The sequence below is a fragment of the Falco rusticolus genome, chromosome 2 (assembly GCF_015220075.1).
Source record: "Falco rusticolus isolate bFalRus1 chromosome 2, bFalRus1.pri, whole genome shotgun sequence".
Taxonomy (NCBI): Eukaryota; Metazoa; Chordata; class Aves; order Falconiformes; family Falconidae; genus Falco; species Falco rusticolus.
This window is the reverse complement of record NC_051188.1, coordinates 37,626,670-37,649,246: the sequence shown is the minus strand read 5'-3', so window position 1 is coordinate 37,649,246 and position 22,577 is coordinate 37,626,670. Positions and strand designations below refer to the sequence as shown.

Here is a 22,577-nt window from a genome sequence, read left to right as displayed (position 1 = left end):
TTAGGTCACACAACTTGTCACCAACTCTATTTTTCCAATCTTTCTTGCTGCTTCCTTTCAATTTATCAGTTGCTTGTGACTCATTCTAAATTGTTCCATTTCCTACTTCCTTATCCATGTAAAATCTAGATTACATTTTATAAAGCAAAGGTGGCCACAAACCTCTCTCAGATCATCTCCATTCTCCTTGTATTACCAGTAGAGGTTTCATATTAGTACATCACTCCAAAAACTTACATATATTATCTCCATCTTTCAGCTTATTATTCATTATTTATCTAATATTCCTAGATCCAGGATTGAGTTTTCTAGTACTTGCACAATGCCCACTTAGGACTCTGTACCCTGAGATTAAATGATACCAACTAAGCACAACTGCAAAAGACAGCAAAAACTGGCGGATCCTTCGGAAAAAAGTAAAGTTTTACAGTGCAAACAATGAACCGCACAAAGAAATTACTGCAGTAACAGGTCAGAATGACAAAGAGAATGTGGAGAAGGACAGCATTCTTCAGGTATTCAAAAACCATGGCAATCAGGGAAGCATACGTCACTGGGAATTTCATCTTCTATTCACATTTTTTGCCATAAAAATTTGCTGTTAGTTTGGAAATTTTTATTCCATCACATAAGACACACAAGAACTAAAGTGTAAAATGGGTATATATGCATGCTCAGTGCATTTTGGACCCATATATTCTGAAGAGCTTGTACCACCACCACACTTTATCAGCTGAATGTAGTGAATCAGCAAGTAACTTCAGTCCAGCCAAGTGACTACCACTGTGCTTTTACATAAAAAAATTCAACGGATTCCATAGCTGCAGAACAAAGTTATAAATGCAGCATTTAAAATACTTTAACTATTAATTTACTCTTAAAATTAACAATATTAAATTTATATTTCATTAAAAACTCTCTCGTTGAATTTCAGCTACAAGACTTCTTTCAGTGCATTCAAAAGAACTGTTCAGAAACTTTTTTTTTAATGAGTCCTTGAAGTACTTACTGTATAAATTCTGAGAACAATCAATAGGTGAATGACAGTAAAGAGCAGGACAGAAGTTACGCATTATACAAAAGCTTTGCTGAATGTTCTGCTCACATACACTGAGGCTGTGGCTTGAAGTCACAGGTGAGCAGCTCCAACCGTTTGCCACCTGCAGACTAGTTACCTCTGTCCATTCCTGCTTATGAACAGAAAATTCTGCTCTATTCCATGGCCCTACTGCTAAGGCTTTTCAATCATAGCTCTCTGTGGGCTATTAAGGGATGAGCATCAGAGCTTGTGCAAGGAGGCATGAAAGAGTAGAGTGGGACCAGGAATCATGGGACAAAGAAGAGACAGAAGGCAAAGTAAGCAGAAGACATTTTCCATTTCAGTAATGTCAAACTACTGTTTCAGTTTAAAAGCTTTAGTTTTCATTTCACTCACGTAATCAATGCATGAAAAACTTGCTGGACTCAGTAAAAAGGAAGAGTGTTGGCTTCCTTGCAAAATGAGCTTTGCTTTCATGTGCATTTCAACTCCCATTTCCCGGTTCAGATTTAATGCCTCTTTGCATTGCCCACTATGCTGGCAACAGCTGTCTCCTGCTGTTAGCACACCAAGTGATCTCTTGTTTTGCTGGTTAAATTCCTCTCTTAAAACTTGCTTCTTTTGCCTTGTCATCCAGTGTTGATCACCTTGAGTACTTAATTTTTTTATTTTTGCAGCTTCTACATACCTGCACTTGTATCAATCAAAAATAGACTAAGATTTTACAGATGTATAAAAAAAAAAAAAGAAACTAGACAATTAAATTCAACTACACTATGGCCATATGGAAAAATTCATGTTTACTAGAAAAAGCTAAACTTAAATATTTAAACTGCAATATATTACATATCCTATTACTTATAAGGGGGGGGGGGGGGGGAAATCACTGGCTAAAGTGTCTACAGTATTTCCTTAAACTTTTACTTTATCTGAATACTTAAATGGATTCTTCAAACTCCATAATAGCTAAGAATGAAAATGGGATGCTGTGAAAAAAAGAAAATTTTTCATTTAAATAAAGTAACATTTTTAATATTCATACAATCTTAGAGCAGCTTTAGGGCACAATTTCAAAAATTACTATCAAATGAGGTGTGAAAATTCCAAGTAAAATAGAAATTGCCAGTAATACAGATTTTTCATTGTGACAAGAGCATTTTTGAAGTGTCTATTACAGAATAATTCAACATATTTGGTCTTGATCCGTTTTCCTTGCAAGTTATGCTTGTTACTTAAAATATCTGTTCCCCTCACAGTAATCTTCTTGCAGAATAATCTTTGTGAGAGTGCAGATGTTCACATTTTTTTTCACAGTACACAACACATTTACATTAGACTGGGCCTACAGCCATACAAATTTCTGGGTTAAATTGTGAGTGAGAAGACAAGTGGGATTCAAGGTTATACTGCTAGACCTGCACAGAGCTGACTCCTCACTGCTGTCCGATAATTAAACTCAGCCCTATTAATGTGCCTTTAAAGGAGTCAGGGCAGAACTACATTTTTGGAAAAATATACTTATAGTATGCTCACATATCATGTAAGGCATTGCAGCAATGTATCACTGATGGCTAAAAGTACACATAACCAACTGTAAAGACAGCAATCAAAAATGTTAGTTTTTAAAAAATGTTATAATAATCATATGATAAAAGGGTTTTTTAAATTAACCTTTTAACATACCATTTAGAAGGTTAATGATATTAATTAACTTGCCCAGATCTTCTGAAGTGTATCAGAACACTACAATTAAAACTTTTGTAACTAAACAAAGGAATCAACTATGTTACACCCTCAAATTTACAACCAATTCTGACACATGGGCTGTAGTGCCATAGACAGTTGCACCAATGTAATGTCCTGCTACTAAAACTGTTTTTCTTTCTCTTCTTCAACCTTTTCAACACTCTTATTTATACTTTTCCTCTCTCTTTCTTGCTCACATGTACAGTTGCAATTTTTAAAGTAATGCAGGTTCAAAAGGCAGGAGGGTCAGGACTAGGGAGGAAGAACTGCTTGCTTCTCCCAGAGCCAACAGCTGCTCATCGGCTCAGTCCATGAAATCATATCCCTAAGTCACTCTTTTCCCTTAAACTTATCTTATGGAATGGGAAATTAGTCTGCCCTTATTCAAATGTTATGGGTGTGTGAAACAGATTCTGATATTAGAACCAATTGATTAAAAACAACCAAAAGTATCTCTGAGGAGGATACTTACTTATAAGCTGAAGTAGAACTTACACCTTCTTACCAGAATGCATGTGTATTTGCTTTTTTAAAAACACAAAGAGTTAAAACAAACCCTACTCAGGACTTTTTCATTTTTAAGTTAACCCCCACACATGATAATCCATGTCCTTCTAACAGAGAACCATTTTTATAGTATAGAGTTCATTGGTTCTATGTTCTATGTTCTCTTAGTAAACATGACTTGCTCTGATTTTTTTAAAACTTAAAAACAGTATGACAGTTTTTAAAATTTAAAATCATTGCAATGGATTGTAAGGACATTTAGGACTTAAAATAGGTTCTCCAGATTTCTAATTAATTTTAAATTATCCTAAAGACCAAAACCATTAGCTTCTAATAGAACTGGTAACTTTACATGGCACCTGTGAAAACGAAGTGAGAGAAAGGCAGAGATAATTCAAAAATAAAGGATCAGGTATTTCTTCATTCTTGAATCACGAATGAAGGGGGGAAAAAAAAAAAAATCACACGAGATATGAAAGGCCATATGCATTTTTTACCTCCCAAAACCAGAACAATGACATTCAAGCTACGTTCTTTCTTTCTCATTCTTTCTCTCTTTCTCCATATACATATTTCTAGGTTACTGAAGTGACAAAGATCTAAAATAAACATTTTATCTTCTGTTTGGTATAAGAAATTGTTTGCTATTTAGACTATTCTTAGAAAAGCGTATAGAAGATGTACAGAACAACAAGAATACATCTTTAAATTATTTAAATGCAAAACAACAATCCCAAAATGTAAAGAAAATGTTTACACGTGCTTTTTCAAATTTTTCTCTCTCATATTGAGAAAGTACTGTTTTGGTGTTGATTTCTGGATACAACCATCAAGTTGGTGAACTACAGGGTATTTAACCAATAGACTAACCAGGTTCTACTGTAACATGGAAACAGTTGCATTGCTCTGAAACAGCAACAAACAAAACAGGAAGAAAACAAAAATATCACATGCATGACGTGATAGGGCCATGTTTGGCATCATTGTCTAAACACATTTCTTTTTACAAGCAACACACTTCTATCCTGAATTGGTAAGAATCTGTAAGGTCTGCTCAAAAAGAAAATACCTTGATTTTGAAGTAAATTTTATCCATACCTTTTAAATCAATCTAATTTTAAATTTCTGTAACAGTACATGCCTAAGGCAGTATGAATTTGTCCACTTCCAATAAGGAAGCTCAACTCCATAAGCAGTAAAGACTACATCTGACTTCAAAGATATTTCTTACCAACTACACTGATACACTGGCATTATTTTCTGTCTGTAAAGGATATGCAGGATAAACAACTGTAAAGGATATACACATGTATACACTACATTTATAGTATTCCATATGTAACTTGATTTGACTTTTATGTCAAAAGCATCCATAGCTTTGCTGAAGCTTTTAGCTTTACTGTAGCAAAATACTATAGTATACTGTAACAAGACAGTGGTGACAGAAATAGCAACATTAAATGTATTATGGAAACTACCCAGAGATTTACTGCAAAATCTTAAAGAGAACTTTAATTGTCCTGAAAATGATACAATTAACTTGCTGGATAGTACTGTATGATTTACTAAAAACCTCCTGAGACTTTGAACTGCAAGTATATAATTATCATTTGTTGCCATTCCATATGCAGCCAGAATAATTCCTACCCATTTATGTAACATTTTATACCATAATAGTGCCATCTTTCTCTGTTCTACTGCTTCTCGAATTGTATGGGATTTTTAAGTACCATACAAATAAGACACAATACCTTCTAGTGCTGTACATCGCCTTTCATGCAACAGAGAACTTCAGTTAATGGTTATCCTAATGCAGGAATAATCAAATCCAAAAGTTACTGACAATTCATTAAAACAAACTTGCTGAAATGTCATTAAAAAAAAAAACCACACACACAAAAAAAACCAACGACAAAAGAACCAAAACACATATAAACCATTTGTTTCCCCTATTTACACCTAGAAAAAGGAACTGATCCTTATGAGGGTGTGTCTTTGTCTCCACTGAACACATGCAGGTCACAAGTAAATATGTTCCTAACTACGGTATGTAAAACTAGGTTGTATGGAGCTATGCCATAGTATCAGTTGCTTTTTCATTTTCAAAACAAAAATTTCAGGATGGCACAGTTTTTTCTTTACGCCATAAACAAACTAATAGTAAATCTTTTGACTTTTACTAACCAAACATCAGAAGTCAAATAATTTTACATTTTCTTGACCAGTTTTTGTAAAATTCTACAAAGCATTCTTCAATGCCAGCAATTTATCAACTAAAGCCTTATTACACGCTCATTTAAGATACTAAATTTATAAGTGATTCAGCAATCCTGAAAAAGTTAAGACATACACTATTAACATTTTTGAGTGAAGCAATAAACATTAGATACCAAGTGACAGAAAATTTGTAATTCTTCAGAAAAAAAAATAATCAAGAACTGGAAAATAGATGGATGGACAAGAAAAATAATAAAATACTCTAAATCTGAGATCACTAGAAAAAATAAGAGTTAACTTGTAATCAGACATTTCTTTATCTTCAACTCTGAAAACAAAGCACTCATTTGTTTTCTAACTAGACTACATTCCAACTACATTTCCATAAAACTAGGATAATGTAAGCCTTGGGCAAGATTATCCCACAGACATTTTGCTAGCATATCTGTTCACCTTAAGGATATTGCATAGGTTATTCATACTTGCAGTATTCCCTGTGGCACATAATAAGTGTACAACTCTTCTTGTGAGGTTTGTACTTGAAACAAACATACTCTCCTGCAAGTTGTCACTATGTTCTCCATACAGAAAAAAAACAATTAATTTTAAAAGTTCCTTAGAAATACGTATTTAACCCATTCACAACATATCCCTTCTATTAGTAATAGCTTTTACACTGAGTAGTATCAAGTTTTATTTTCCATAATTTCTAAAAGAAAGGTAGATAAAATGAAGGGAGATCTATACAAATAACACACAACCAGCAGATACACTGAGCTTTCTCAATTCAGGAAGAAGAAATGTTTTCAACAAAACACATAAACTTAGTAACATTAAATCAGTTAACTATAACCACTATAAGGAGTTATGTGCCATAAGGAGTAATGTTATTACGAGGAGTAATTGTCCCACTTTTCAGAAAGGAGCAGCAATATAAGGATCCATCTCTATCCCTCCTCCCAACTGTCAGCTGTTCCCCCTCCCCAACATCCCCAACTTTTTTTTTTTAAATAAATAAAGTATTCATCCAGTTTTTGAGAACATCAATTTTGAACGAAGACCTCTGGAAAGATCTAGTTTACACTCATAATACAGATAGAGTCCTAAACATATAGTAAAAATGAACACTTGCGCAGATTGGGGAAAATAATTCAGCATTCTCTTCCTTTGCACTAAAGAGCACTTGTAAGCAAAACCATCTGCTTCCATATGGGGGGGGTGTGTGTGTGTGTGTAGTATCTGCTCTATTGCTGGACTTATTTTACTATGTAATAAGAAAATTCCATCAACAAAAATTTCAGAAAGAGAACACTAAGTAATACTACGAGAAATTATTTAATGCTTTGCTGTTAGGGAACGAAAACATAATCAAAACCTAAACAAGCAAGCAGTGACATCTGGAAACTGTTTAGGTGAAACAAAATGCTGTGTGCACACTTACTCATGACAAAATTTGGCATACAAATCCCCAAAGTCAAGCACACATACGTATATCCAATAAACAAATGCTATGTGATTTTACTTGTGAATGATGAGCTGTACAAAAAAATTATGAACTACAACATGGTAAAAGATATTTAAGTAAATACACAAAAAAAATTTAAACAAGCAAATATATCACAATTTCAATTAGAAAACAAAACAAAACTGCTTACAGGTACTGCAGGGGCACAGCAATTTTGGAAAGTCTTAAAAATGAAACTGCTCATGAAGCAACTCAGAATGGCCCCATAAAAAGACAGTATCTTAACTTGAAAGTCAGGACCTCTACATTAAGTATATGCTGTATGCTTACATATTTTAAAATAAAATATGCTAAACCACACCTATTTTTTAATTACTAACCACTACTTTAAAAAATAAATAAATAGGCCATGTAATTCTACAAGCTCTACAACAGGATCAAGAGATTATGATGGGCAAAATATGCTTACAAACAGTAGGAACTTTTTAAAATGCTACAGGTTAGAAGAGTTGGTGGCCAGTCACAAGTGGTGTTCCCCAGGGCTCAGTATTGGGATCAGGTCTGTTTAATACCTTTATCGATGATCTGGACAAGGGGCTTGAGTGCACCCTCAGTAAGTTTACATATGACACCAAGTTGGAGGCGGGGGGGAGCGTTGATCTGCTCGAGGGTAGGAGGGCTTGACAGAGGGATCTGGACAGGCTGGATCGATAGGCCAAGGCCAACTGTATGAGGTTCAACACTGTTCAAGTGCCAGGTCCTGCACCTGGGTTCACAAGAAGCCCATGCAATGCAATCAGGCTGGTGAAGGGTCTAGAGACCAAATCTTATTGCGGAACAGCTGAGAGTACTGGGGTTGCTTAGCCTGGAGAAAAATAGGCTTAGGGGATACCCTATTGCTCTCTACAACTACCTGAAAGGAGGTTGCAGTGAGGTGCGTGTCAGTCTCTTCTCCCAAATAACAAGTGATAGGGCAAGAGGAAATGGCCTCAGGTTGTGCCAGGGGAGGTTTAGACTGGATGTTAGGAAAAATTTCTTCACTGGAAGGGTGGTCAAGCACGGGAACAGGCTGCCCAGGGAAGGTGGTAGAGTCATGGTTCCTGGAGGTGTTTATAAGACATGTAGATATGGCGCTTAGGAACATGTTTTAGCGGTGAATGTAGCAGTGTTATGGTAATGGTTGCACTTGATGATCTTAAAGGTCTTTTCCAACCTAAATGTTTCTATGATTCTAAAGCTCTAAAATCTAATCTTCAACAAATTTTTATGTCTACACATAATTAGTCAATAAGTTAGGAACAAAGTAAAAAAAACCAAAACCAAACAACCAAACAACAACAACAAAAAAGCCCACAAACCACCAAAATGAAAACACAGCAAGCTTCTCCATGTATAAGAAAAGCAATACATAATGAAAGTCACATACACATACCAATCTACTCGCATTCACAGTACTTCCCTCCTTGATACGGAGGGAAGTCCTCTTCCAGGTCAAGAGATCAACTTTTGTTGAGTAGCTCCCCCCTTTAACTGTCCTGGAACTCATGGGAGACTCAAAACTCTCACTGGGGACTCTACTTCCCTCCTCTCCCTGGCCAGCGATGAAGGAACTAATATGACTCATACTGTAATTTCCAGTGGCTGGGCCCCAAAAATGCCCAGCAGGGAGGATTACTAATGTAACCTAATGTGTGTCAGACATCAAGAGGAGGCTGATTACGAGCACAGGGAAAAGAAGCAGGACAGGAATGGGCCAAGGAAAGCAAGCAAACAGAAGCCCTACCAAAGTTTGTGTTATATCGTGTAAAATTTTACTTCCAGTGCTAGCACTCAAGAAGGTTCATCATCACTGTCACAGAGTGAAAAGGTTCACTGAAGAAGCTCCATCAGGGAAAGAACAAAGGTTACTACAATAGCTAAACACCACTGGTTTCATTTTCTCCTACATGCCATTTGACCCACAATGCAGGTCCTATATGGACAAATGCAATGTAGGGAAAGAACAAAAACATCCAGGATATCAGAAAACTGATCAACCTGAGGAGCAAATTAAAAAAGGAAACCAGATACTGTGATTTAACTACACAAACCTTTTCAGCAAAATATTTCATATCTGCTGAAATGAACCTACATGAAATAAGCTCTCAACATTTCTAGTAAAAAATCAGAAATAACATTTCCAACTAGGTACTAACAGAAATGCTTAGTGCGTATAGGATAACAAAGAACAAAAACAAAAAGAAAACCGATAAATGTGCTTAATAAGCATGGGAGAACCTTAAACAATCTTTCTGAGCAATGAAGATATTCCCTGATACCCTCCTGCATGACAGCATGTCCAAAGTCAGAAGACCCTATGGTTTTTGATGTTCAGTATGTGGGACATACACAATAAATGCATAAAAGCATGGAAAAAACCCAACAAACTTACACAGCCATCACATATTTATTGCTTTCCTATTAACCACCCCTGCCCTCATCAGAGAAATAGGTATTCCATTTTGGCAAAGAGCTCTTCAACACCGTACTTAATCTTTAAAAGGAATATATAATTAATCTCAAAATCTTTAACATTCTAACACCCCCACTACTAAATAAAAAACAAGTTGTCATTTCTATGCTTATAAAAAAAAAAAATGCATCTTGACTAACTTAGTAAAGATACCGAATGCTTTGTGTAAGACTGAAGCAAATATTACTTCTCTAAAACTTTGAAAATCTAGATATACCAACCAAAGACAAGCACATTTTGTGGGAAAGATGTCAGATCAAAACACTTCCTCTTCTATTTATGCTCTCTAAAGATATTCTAAGACAACCTGATAAATTGCTGCTATTTGACATGAACTATTATGCGTAGCTGAAACATCCACATGCACTCATTTAATAATAGTCTATAAATGTCTCTCCTGGGACATGGAAGAAACCTGCAAATGACATTATTAATATGAGGAAAATAAAGTATGAATAGAGGCCTTGTCATTGTTACAAACCTCACAAAAAAATTACTCTAAGAAAGTAAGCCAACAGAAGCAGAAAACCACATCTCTAAAAATAACCAACCCACCCCCAAACTCTAAAACCCCAACCAAAAAAAGTAATTAGATGTGCTTTAACATTTATGAAGAAAAACCAAATCACCTTTCTGCAAAAAACTGTCTTCACAGTCAACTTTTTTTGTTGTTCTTACATTATAGAAAATCTCTTGTTTACAGATATTATTACTGGTAACACCTGCAAGTCATGAAACAACAACAACAACAAAAAAAAACCAACACCCAAGCATCCCAGACATTAACTATCTCTGCACATGGAAACTTCAGTACATTGAATAACGTGTCTATGCAACATGCACTGTATACTTAATGAGTAAGATCTGGATCATATATACACACATAACCCACTACAAATTAGGTTTGTCGTAGCTTCTCTTCTGCAATATCAAGCCAACATTATCATGACTCTCTACCTTACAAAGTAACTAGTCAAGAATACTATGCCAATTCCTCCAGTTTCCTCTTTAATTAATACCCTTTGAATTAATCTATTAAAAGCGGACAAAATCGGAACACTGAAAGGTGAAGGAGACAGGGAAATCAGAAGAGAAATGGTGATGGCACAAATGGTCCAGACATTTTTACACATCTAACTTATTTTATATACTCAACATATTCAACCTCAACACACTCAATACAATACAATCCAAGCATAAAATCCTTCAGAAGTATCAAAACGTGAGTCTGAAGAACTTTCATTGCATGACAACAGGACCAAACACTATTTAAAACAGGTTAAGCTATGCTATCTCAAAACAAAACTGCAAGTCACTTTAAAGGAAAGTGTTTTGTGAGGAACAGTTTCTCTCAAAATAAACCACCCAAGAAGCACATATGCAGTCTCCAAATAATGAATCATCATCATATACAATTACATTTAATAACAAGTGGGTGGGTGGGGGAAAGAAGAATAACTGTAATGCTCCAAGCACCCTGCTTTAACTGTCACAAATTATTTCAGTAACTACAAACTCCAAGAAGAATGTGTCCTTAATCTAATTTGAACATCTGGCAATAATTTACAATGATATTTCATAGTCTGATGAATACAAAATGCTCAAGTGGAAGACACAAACATATTTTGCACTGAAAATAGAAAGCCACTGTTTTATGTCCACTTAGCATGAATTACCTCCTCTCAACTGAAATTTGTCTGCTTTTAGTTTATTAAAAAGTAAAATGCTTTTCCTTAACCATCTTTAAACATCAGTTATAACATTTCAGCTAAAGGCCAGTAACTTTCAGAGGAACATGGAAATACCAAGCTAAAGTCTGAAAATCTATGTAGTTTCTCAGACGACAGGAGTGCTAAAGAAAAATACTTACTAGTAGTTTATCAGGGTAAGTGCTTTCCACAATGCTTGTCTCCAAATACTGCCTCTTAAAAGAAGGCTGGGGAAACAAATATAAATTTGATAAAGAACTATCCTAACACAACCTGAATGTTAATTCTGTTTAAAGGCATGTATGATGATGCACTGCAAAATATGTGATGGAATCTGAAGCAACATTTCTAGTAAGTGAAAAAAGCCTCTGGTGAAGAATATTAAAAAAAAAAATTAAAAAATGTACAGGATAGACTATGAAAAGTAACTTTTCAGCCTGGCAGAGAACAGAGGCAACTGAAATCACCACATATTGTTGAGATGGAAAATGAAGCACATCTCAACAAAATGACTGCCTAAATCTGAAGTGTTTTTATAAAGAAGACAGAAAGATAGCCTTTTGTGGAAACTAAATTCACACTAGTAACTTTTTAAATTCACACTAGTAACTTTTTAGATTAAAATTAATTAATAAATATGCACTAGCATTCAGAACGAAGAGTAGTTTGAAATACTCAGCCTTCATTTAATTCTTTTAGTCATTTAGTAATTATGAACTGTAAAATTATTCTAGAGATTTTCCTAACAGTATAGAAGCCAAAGCACTAAAGACATCAATTTCTTATCTGACCCAACCATTTAGGGACATTTTTTCTACAGTAATCTTAGAACTGATTAAGCAGACTGTACTATTCTCTTTCAACAGCCTTGGTTTTAGTATACTCTGAGGGAACAGGCGCTAGATAAGAGATTCAACCAAGACAATTTACCTCCTGGACCTACTTAATTATTCAACGGGAAAGCATTCCTGCTTGACACAACACAAAAAGATGATAGTGTGATGCCAAGGCCATCCAGGCCTTAGAGCCATAAAGAAATGGCAAGTAAGTATTTGCCTGCAATAAGTCGAGACACTGGAATGGATTATAAACCGCCATAAAACATACAGGCAAGCTTTTCCCCAGAAAATGTAAACCTTTGCCATTTAGTGGTTTTCAGTGTTGCTCTTAACATTGCTGCAGAGAGGTTTGAACACCTTCAGAAAACTGACAGGAGTTTAGTTCTTCACTTACCTGAAACAGGGGACAGGTATAAGAAAGCCCTGAATTATAGTTTGATTTAAAGTAATTCAACATCTGTAGAAGGTCTAAGAGCTCTGTGAGGTAGATACAAGGCACAACGTTACCAAATTTCAGTTCTCAAAAGTCTGCTGTCATGAATAAACTGTAATCCAAGACCCTTTTCTATTTTTCTTTCCTCAGCTCATTCTTTACTGGAGGAGTGGGTTGAGGAAAGCTTCAAAGTGGATTTTCAGTCTCCACAGACCAAAACAAATTATAGAAGAAACGGGATTATGTACAATACTTCTATCTTACATAAATTTTTGCCACCTTACCTCTTTAGGTAGAAATACAATGCAAGATATAGGAAGAGGAAACTAAGCTAAACTACACGTTTGACTTCATAATACTTTTAAGTGAATTACTGCAAGTGGAGAGTTCATATGCATTCCATCTTTTTGAAAGCAATCAAAATAAGGCCATTAGAGAGAGAGAGAGAGAGAACTACAATCTTTATTTCTTTCATAAAATCATAGCAAACAAAGAAAAGAAGGGTAATTGCAGTGTCAACGGCAGAACAAGTCCTACCACGTGACTAAGGAAACACAGAATGGAAAAGGGAATGCAAGGACTTGGCTTTGGGGGAAAAACGTCACAAGATAAGCGCTTAAGACTACACACTTTCATAACTTAGTAAGGAAAAAAACCCCTACTAGTTAGAGAATAAAACTAAGACTTAAAGTTTATAGTATTATCTTGACTTTATTTATTTCTTTATTTCCACAGAACAAACTATTAAGTGAGTCAGGAAGGCCCTTAACGTTCCATGCTTTTTGGTCGTTAGTATTATCTTACATATTTTACAAAGGAAAAAACAAGCAGTTCTTATTTCTACAATGGCTTTTCAGTGAATTTTTCATTGGGGTTATACCATTTTCATTAAGTGGCCTCTGCTACATTGAGAGAAACAGGAATACAGTATTGTAGTGTTACATCCAAGATACTTAGAAGAACTCTAAAACAGTGGCATCCAAATGTAACTTTATTATTAAAAATATTTATGAACTGCATACCTGAGACACATTTTGCAATCACTAAGAAAAAAAATAATCAGTTTTAGTACTCTTAAATATATTTATATGGGTATTGTACATGAGTATTAAAAAATAAATCCCCACTAGCTTTTTTATTTAACTTATGTAATAGAAAGCTTTATCTTCTGTACTTCCAGCCATCAGAAAGATAAGTAGCAGCATATTAGGTGTGAGAGGGTCTGAAACCTTATAGGACTCGGGGAAAACTGTGTGATAGACAATATACAATTATCAAGGAGTCTTAAAATCACCTAGTAACATTTCTTCCATTAAAGGGGAAAGTACAATGTACCCTGAGAATATCAGGCAGATTCAATCTACAGTCAAGGAAAAAAACCAAAATAAACCCACAAAAAACCCCGAAGAAACCTCACCAAAACCACAAAAATTGTAGTAATGCAGTACAGTTCAGCATTAAAAAGACAGGAGGAACAGAAAGAAGAATGTTAACTAGCAGGGGCTAAAGAGAAAACAAGATTATATTAAACCCACTGATAACGTCAAGGTTTTTAATTAATTTACCATTTTTAATAATTGTCAGAGTTGCCAAAAGTAGAGCAGAAGCTCACATGCTTAAATAATAGGTCATGCCATCATCAAAGTAATGTCACTGTGATATCTTGGATATTTTTCAAGTGACTAGTTAAGCAACTTTATGTTATGCTTTTCTTTTTTTTCCCTTTGCTTCCTCCCAGTGGCATACTCTTATCAGTTTATATTTGTTGGGGAAAAAAATTAAATTCAATACATAAGTACCAGAAAGCATGCTGGAGTAAACAGTAAAAAATAAGCAGTTTAACACAGACAAATTTATGTCTTTAACTGAATTCATTTAGTAGCAAGAACTCTTTCAAAAAGGCATCTGAAAAACTGGCAATATTAGGACATTACAACTCACATACAGTATATTTCTACATCAGTAACAAGTCTTCAGTAGAGACAGCTAAGAAAGACTTAGCTATCTGGAAGAACTGAAATAAAACTCAGCATAACACTCCTAACAAGTTCATTGTTGCTGATAACATCAAGCAGTGAAAAAAAAAAAAGTAATTATTCAAGTCAGTTCAAAATCTGGTTTTTTCTCTTGTAAAGAAGAAGCCACAAAGTTACCTAAATCTTATGACACAGTATTCATGAGAACTTAATTTTGCATTTGTGTGTGCTATCAAGATTTACATATTAACATGAACACAGACAGAAATGTGATCAGAAGTGTTCAGCTTAAAAGATAAACCTGAGTATCAGAGCACGACTCCAAGAGGTGATTAAGAACTGCAAATGCATGATAACAACTAGAGTTAGCATGCAAACACAAAAAAGTGAAGAGCAAGTTCCTAATCAACTTTCTACTGCAAAAATCCTACAGCTGCAAGGATCTTTCAGCAACAAACCAGCAAAACCTTGGAAATAAACCATAAAAACTTCTACTGTGAAGATGTTGGTTGGCATTTATCTTATATAACTATAATGATCTCAATTTAGTTGTTGGAATTCACCTAGGCTCCCTTGAGAGAAAAAAGAACCTTGAGAAAGGTATCTTTCATTTCTGAATGGACTGAAAGGTCCTTGGAAAATCCTTATTTCTCCCCAGTAACAACTGGGGAAGCCTCAGTGACTAGATCAGGATGTAGCAGATGTTAGCACTATGTTAACTTCATTGGCAGAATCCCCTCTCCATACATTGTCCCACCATCTTCTATCAGATTTAACAAACTAACTCTGAAATAAACAAGCCTGGAGGGAGCCAAAAAGAGGTCCATCTCACTTGACTTATCCTGTGGCTACATGACTGATGATCCAACATAGGTGGAGAGGAAAAAGGAAGAATATGTGGTCAAAGACAGGCAGAAGAGGCAGGAAGAATGACCACTGCTCCAGGCTGGCACCTTGCTACTAGACCAACAAAGTCTTAACGCCAGGCCAAGTTCTTAGAATGTGAGAGCTAACTTTTGGAGGGTTAAAATGAGTAAAAGCAAATCCTCAAGACCGTAATCAAAAACATGAAGAAAATGGTGATTATTAACCCAGATAAAGGATCAAAATAAGTACAATTATATAGAAAAAACCTAGCTCCTTACAGCTCAGCTAGTGGGATAAAAAGAAGGAAAAAGGTAAATTATGATAGAAACAGCAATGCGTCAGCTGGGAAGAGTTTCAGGTATCTTTAATACAAAATGGCCATCTGAGAGCTACTGGAGACAATACAAGTTAAAAGACCACTGGCAGAAACAGCAGTTGACTGTTCAGCCTCTGAAACAGTAGTAACATGGTGGCATGATCCAGAGGTAAGAAATTAAAATAAGCACAGTCAACTCTTCATTAAGGAATCAATATGCAAATATGAGTACTTTTTGTGCAGCTCTTTAGTGTAAAAGTAAACAAAGAAATGCGCACTCATTTTTTTAAACTAAAATGTACCTCTGTTTCCATGACATCCACAGAGCCTTTTGAAATTTCCAACTTTCATAAGGCTAATACATTCTAAACCTCAAAACAGATTTTGAGGCGAGCACCTCCACTACAATAGTTGGCAAAGTCGTCATTGAAACAAGCATAAAATCATGACACAAAATAAAGTGATACAGGTGTCTTTTAGCCATACATAAGCACGTAGTAAAAATCTTCAGAATACATATTTTAAAAGACTGTTTTCTAACCTTTACAGAACAGCATACATGAACTAAAACAGAAAACGGTGTTAGATAGAGCAAGCAACAACTTTTAGAAAGAAGATTTTCATAAAATTGTTTTGGCTAACAGGTCAATTATTCATTTTCAAAACATACAATTGAAATTTATTATACAGGAAGAATACCAAATCACAATACAGTTCTATGCAGTTTCATATAAACAACTAGAAGTTGAGATTTTGTTCATGTATTCACTTAATTATTACATGCAACTAGCAATCTTTGCATGAGTAGGCATATATTTCTGAAGGGTTACAAATTTTGTACAGACTACGTAGTTTGTATTTTTTAATACAATTTTTTATCACATACCCACGTGTCTGCATGAACAGGCCTGATGTTGCTGAGAAGTACCTCTTCGTAATTTCCATAATCACTGAATTTAACAACTGCAGTTGTCCCAGAAGAATGAAGAGCTTCAATTTCTGCCCGATAAAACTTAAAAAAGAAATTTTCAAAGGTCAAAACTTGAAATATCACAAAGAGCTTAACAATAACCTTGTTTATATGTGTGTGTGCATATATGTGTGTGTATATATGTGTGTGTGCATATATATGCAGTCTTAGTATTATATTTTGAATAAGATTTGTACCAGATATTAAACTAGAAACATTAAACTTGCACACAGTAGACTGCAAGGACACAGCAGAATGTATTTAGAATACTCACTGAGAAAATAGGCAGCTTATGAAAGCAGACTGACATTTGAAATACTTGTTTTCATTTCTCAGTGATGAATTGGTTCTGCTTTCAAACACAAATGCTGTTGTATACAGAGAACTGTTACTCTAAAACTATCTTAAAATACATGCATCAATATGTGCCTACCAGCCATATACACTGCATATACTAATACATACCTATTTAGCTCATAATAAAATATGGTAAACATGATAGAACTGCCCCATCAAAAAGTCCTTTTTCTAAACACAAAACTTGGACTTTTTTGACATTTATGCAAACATAAATCAGCTTTCTTGAAGATGTTCAATCACTTTTATGACATTGAACAAAATAAATTGCTGTCTCCTAACATGGTTAAGCTCGGTACTGAATTTTATCACCTCATTTCAAAGTTGTCCTAGATGTGAGCAGCAGCATTTATTGTAACTACCAAAACCCAGTAACTCTCAAAAACCCCTCTTTTATGTGATGAATACTTCACAGGTAACAGTCTGGGATTACCTCATATCTAGTTATTTTGCAAGTTTCATACTTTCCAGAATTTAAAAAACCTATCTCACAGTAATGTAAATATGCTTCTCAAAACAGAAAACAATTCCATTATATGCCATGGTATTTCACACTAATCCATCCACCCAAGCTACATATTCCTATTTCAGAGTCAACTTACTGTATGTTACCATGATGAAAATTTTCCATATCTTACCATCTGTTTTAGTCATATAAACAAAAGAGAAAAATAAGTCATGCTGCTAACCTATCTTATATAAACACTATCTGCTTCTTGTAAAAAACAAACAAACAAACAAAAAAAAAAAACCAAAAAAAAGGAGAAAACTTAAATAAACAACATAAAATAAGCAACAACAAAACAAGAAAGAAAATGGCGGGAGTAAAGCTATTCAAAGAATAATAATATTTAAGGTAGTACTCAGAATATCAGAAAGGGTCAAAAACTGAAGAAAGTATCCATGAGTGACACAGAACTCCTGAACAGATAGTAACAAATCAAAAAAATTAGCCTAAAACTTTTTTAGCAAAGGAGAAGATGAAAGGAAAGTGTCTGGCTCCAACAGAAATCTTATTACTTGGAAAAACAGATGAAGAGGAAGTATTTAAACTTTTAAAAATCATTAAAACAAAACTATCGTGTAGCATAACTCATTTGTTTCACAAATTCTTCAGCTAAGAATCTACTAGGAAAATAAGCCTTTTGTTGTTTCCCTTCTGTAATGATTGAAATAAAAAGAAGGGAGGGTTTTTTAACAGCCCCATTCCTGCAGACTCTGCTCTTTCCTTTTACTAGTAAAGGCTGTATGCTAACTTATTCTAGAAAAAGGCGTTACACATTTAACTATTACAGACTATTCTAGATAGCACACCATCCCCTTTGTTGTTCCTTGGAAAACAATATAGGCACCTAGATCCATATTCATCCCTTCAAAATTTCAGCACTTCACTTACAAGCTTAGTCATCCCAAAATCAAAAATCCACCTAAACGAGAGAAACAATCACCTTCAATCAAGATGACTTAATTTAAGCACTTAGTTTCATGCAATGAATATAAGCGACATACCTGATAAATAAAATTAAAAAATAGAACAAGAAGCTAGCCAAGAAGCACACCACATACCTATGAACAAAACCTATGTCACTGCAGTAGCACGCTGTCTCCCACACGTACGTAAGAAAACATTAAAGGTACAATTTGAGGTACTTCTCATTTGACAAAGGCATACCTTGTTGTCTTCCCAATAAAGGGCAAAACATTCATCCCCTGGTCTCCAGCTTTTTCCATATTCCATATGAATTGATGATTCTAGTATTTTCTCTGGTTTGATGGGCCCAGATCTCCTCTTGGGACCAGTGTTGTAACACAACATTTTATCATCAAAAGATGGGATCGTAGCGGGTCCTGATGATTTGATAGGTCCTACTCGTCTTCCTTTCTGATGATGCTCAGTATCTCCATTTGGTACAGCATTAAAATTATCAGTTCTACCAGGATTTTGGTAATCATTATTAACACCAAAATGCTGCTCACTTTTTACCATAAAGGACTCACTACTAATTGTTCGTGCCTTCCTATCACAAAAATTTTCAGAATTGTGTATTTGGTTTTCCCTTTTCCCACGTTTCTGGTTATTGTTGTCTGTGTTATCTTGAGCAGCAGAGTTCTCCTTGAATTCTGTGAAAGACACCCCTTTTCCTACTCTGTTTTGCATATTGTTATCCCTTTTTTTGAAAGTAATATCGCTCTGGTGAGTGGCTATGGGATAACCCAAATCCTTCGGCCTATCATTTCTAGAATAATGTCTGTCACTTTTATTTTTTTCATCTGTCCAATGTTCTAAAGAACTGTGCCTTTCAGGACCTCTGTTTCTTGGTAACCCAACACTTTCAAAAGCCTGCCTTGAATTTTGAATATCCCTTTGAAAACGAGGGGGTTTCTCATTCCTTGGCTGTCTCATGTCATTGCGAGACATGTGTCTTGAATGATTCTCTTTGATGCCATTCTGTTCTGCATTCATAACTTTATGCTGTACTTGATGTGGTTGCTGAAATAGCAATTTTGGTTCTACAAAGAAAAAAAAATTCAATTATTAACGTATGTCACACAAATATATTTTAGAAATACTGTTTCAGATGCTAACTGATAAAGTAACAGGATTATTTAGAAAAGTATGCAGTGTTTACCTTTGCTAAATTTTCTGTGTACCATTCCATTTCTGTATCACAGAGACATTTGAACTGTAATTCCTAGTCATTGGAAAACATGCACTACTGTGGCCTGTACTTAGAACCAAACCACTTAACAGTATGAGAAAAGCTGAGCATAGATTTCCACATACTCATTTTTCCATACATACATCAATAACTCACTTGAGTAACAGTTGTTTAAGACAAAAAAAAAAAAAATCAACATGGAGAAAGGAAGAGGGAGGAAAGTGAGGAGAAAAGAGTCATACTTTTAATCTGAATTGAAACTTTCTATAAAAATAACTTGTTAACAGCTGTTCAGCATAAAAAACAATTGCAAGAAATAGACACGATAAAATGAACACGGTTGAAAAAATACAGATAACAGGAACAGTAACGAAGCCCAGAACTCTGGAGAACTTGATCAATGCGACATAATGGGAACTGCTCAAGCATTACCTTCAAGAAATTCAACCAGATGGACCTCACGAGAAAAAGCAAACCTGCTATGGGATGCTGAAGAAGAAGGGAACTGCGGGTATATGTGAAGCTTTTTATAGAACTATGTTTTTTTAGACAAGTATGGGATTATTAATGGGGTATTTCGGTGAAGAACCAAAGGAGAGGAAGGATCAAGATGAACCCAGGAGGAGCAAGCACGAAAAAATGAAGAAGGAAGGAGATTAAACAGGACAGAGGAAAGTTGCAAATAAGCAGGCTCTTGCTCAATATACTTGCCAGGCCAACTCCTGCACATTATCACTGTAGCCTGTCTCACCTCCTTATTAAATTCTGTTTCTAAAAATCTTCTGTGTGATTAATTTCTCTATTGTGTGCGTGAGAGGACACATTTTTTAATCTGCTGGCAAACTTGAGACAGGATAAAATGGTTTAAGTTGGACAAGAAAGACCTGGAAGCTGAATACTGGAAAGACCATGGGTCTGAAGGCCATCTACCAGACAGACCACAGGTCTGGGCTCAGATACTGGACAGACCTACGTTACGTACACTCATGTAACCCTCCTGCAAACTTCAGGTCGTACTAGCTAAGCTGGTCAAGAGGCACCTGAGGTGGGTACCAGAGATCAAGGGTCTTGGGGCCAAGAAAGACTCACATGAGTGTGCGCACGTGCATGGCTGTGTATGAGATCGGTAACAGACTTTGAACCTGATTGAAACTGAAAGCATAAACCCATTAGAGTGACTCAGGTTTGTAAGAGCAATTTTGTGTCATGTGGGTGCCTGCAACTGTGTCCTTCTCTTGCCTGTGCCCGTCCATGGCAGTTGGCCATGTATGTATTGTACGCATGAGTGTGGGGCGTGTGCATGCGCCTGGTGGGACTATGTACTCAGCTCTGCTACCTGGCCCTCAGTACACTCCTATGGGTAGGAAAAACTAAGAACTTTAGTTCACATGTTACCACTAGAAATAATGAATGCTGATCCTCGACAACAAATGTATAAATTTTCCTACCTACTTGCTACATGGTAAGAATTAAAAAGCAAATTTTAGCCTTAAAAAAAATACTTCCAAGCATCACATTATTAATAGCTCACAGAATGCTTATCAATTTGACTAAATTGGATAATGAGAATCTAGTTTTATTTTTACATACACTTGATTTACCCTAACTTTTAGAAGTCAAAAACGTTTGACTAAAATGACCGAGTGGCAGGTTTTTTGTGACATAGGCATACATGAGGCTTAGCATGTTTGTAATCTTGACAAAAACATATCTTACTGTAAAATTTATGATTTTGAAACCAATAATGTTTTTAATGCATGAATACATGTGAATGTGTATTACTCAGAAAGACCCAGGAGTTTCATAAATATTTTCTTTTTAAAAATGAAAATATGACTTTTTGAGTCTTGTAACATTTAAATTTCTTTTTTTAGATTAAATTCTTAAAGCTTAAAAATACCTCTATCTCTTCTTTACAAATGGAACATGAGAATACTGGTTTTTTTGATTTATATTTCTAACTTTTCTGTATCTTCATTATACTTTCTCACTTCTGTATAATACATACCAATCTTCTAGATTTTCTATCACCTAGAAAGGTTTATCTTCCTAATGAATTAAAAATCTTCCTTCATGACATTCGTAATTTATACCTCTTCTCCTCTGATAGTAAAATCCTTGGACTTCCACTCTTCCTATTCCCAGCCTCAACTCTCATGTCTTAATGGTAATGACACATGAAATGATTGAACTGTTTGATGACCTCTGAATGTTTGCTGTCTTGTATACACCATTAAAGAAAAATGTGCATAAAATTCTAAAGTACTTCATTATAAATCATCTTATTTAATATTTTAATATCAAAATAATTAAAGTCACTCGCACAGGGGAAAGTTGCTCTAACGGTAAAATTAGAAATGAGCAGAAGACTAGACTGGGCATGTGAATACACTGCTAGTTGGCAGGATTTCAGGACTGGCTAAGAATTTAAGTGTCTCCTCTCAAGGGGTGTCCTTTAACCATCTTCTTAATTAAAAAATACTTTCTGAGCTGAGATGGATAGTCACCTCAGACAGCATCTAGTACATACAAGGACTCGGAACAACTTCAAGACTTATTCCCAAAGCATGCAGAGCAGTTGTAGTACTTCAATTTAAAGCCTTGAGGAAACACTGAAACATACACATATTCTTCCATAATTGGAAAAAGTTTACTGAAATTTCTATTCAATTTCACAGCATGTAGTGATTTTAGCTGTTGCCTAGGCACCTTAATGAAAATAGGTAGTTTTACTAGACACCAAAAAATCTGGATATAATAGATCTCCAAGCAACCTGCTTCTGTCACAGCTGCAGAGATTATCTCTTTCTACCCTTCTTCCACCTCTTTGACCTGCTTTCCAATAAGAAGTTATAAGCATTCTCAAATGAGACAGTATTTTCTGTCTTTAGAAAGGCAGTATTAATCTTCAAAATCTAGAAAGATGTAATTAAGAACTAAAATGACATTCATCTACTTAACAAG

At 35.1% G+C, this 22,577-nt stretch overlaps 1 protein-coding gene across 3 annotated transcripts in view; it reads right to left on the bottom strand.

The window, feature by feature from the left end:
* The window catches only part of TDRD3 (tudor domain containing 3), a 110,321-nt gene that overhangs the window by 8,693 nt on the left and 79,051 nt on the right, over positions 1-22,577 (bottom strand). For 2 of the 3 annotated variants that reach the window (XM_037375857.1, XM_037375859.1), the window contains 3 exons: positions 18,626-19,464; positions 16,513-16,638; positions 11,357-11,422 (listed from right to left, as the gene is read on the bottom strand). In XM_037375857.1, the coding sequence (XP_037231754.1) occupies positions 11,357-11,422; positions 16,513-16,638; positions 18,626-19,464 (1,031 nt within the window). The remainder of the gene's footprint in view (positions 1-11,356; positions 11,423-16,512; positions 16,639-18,625; positions 19,465-22,577) is intronic. The other variant, XM_037375858.1, reaches the window with a different exon arrangement.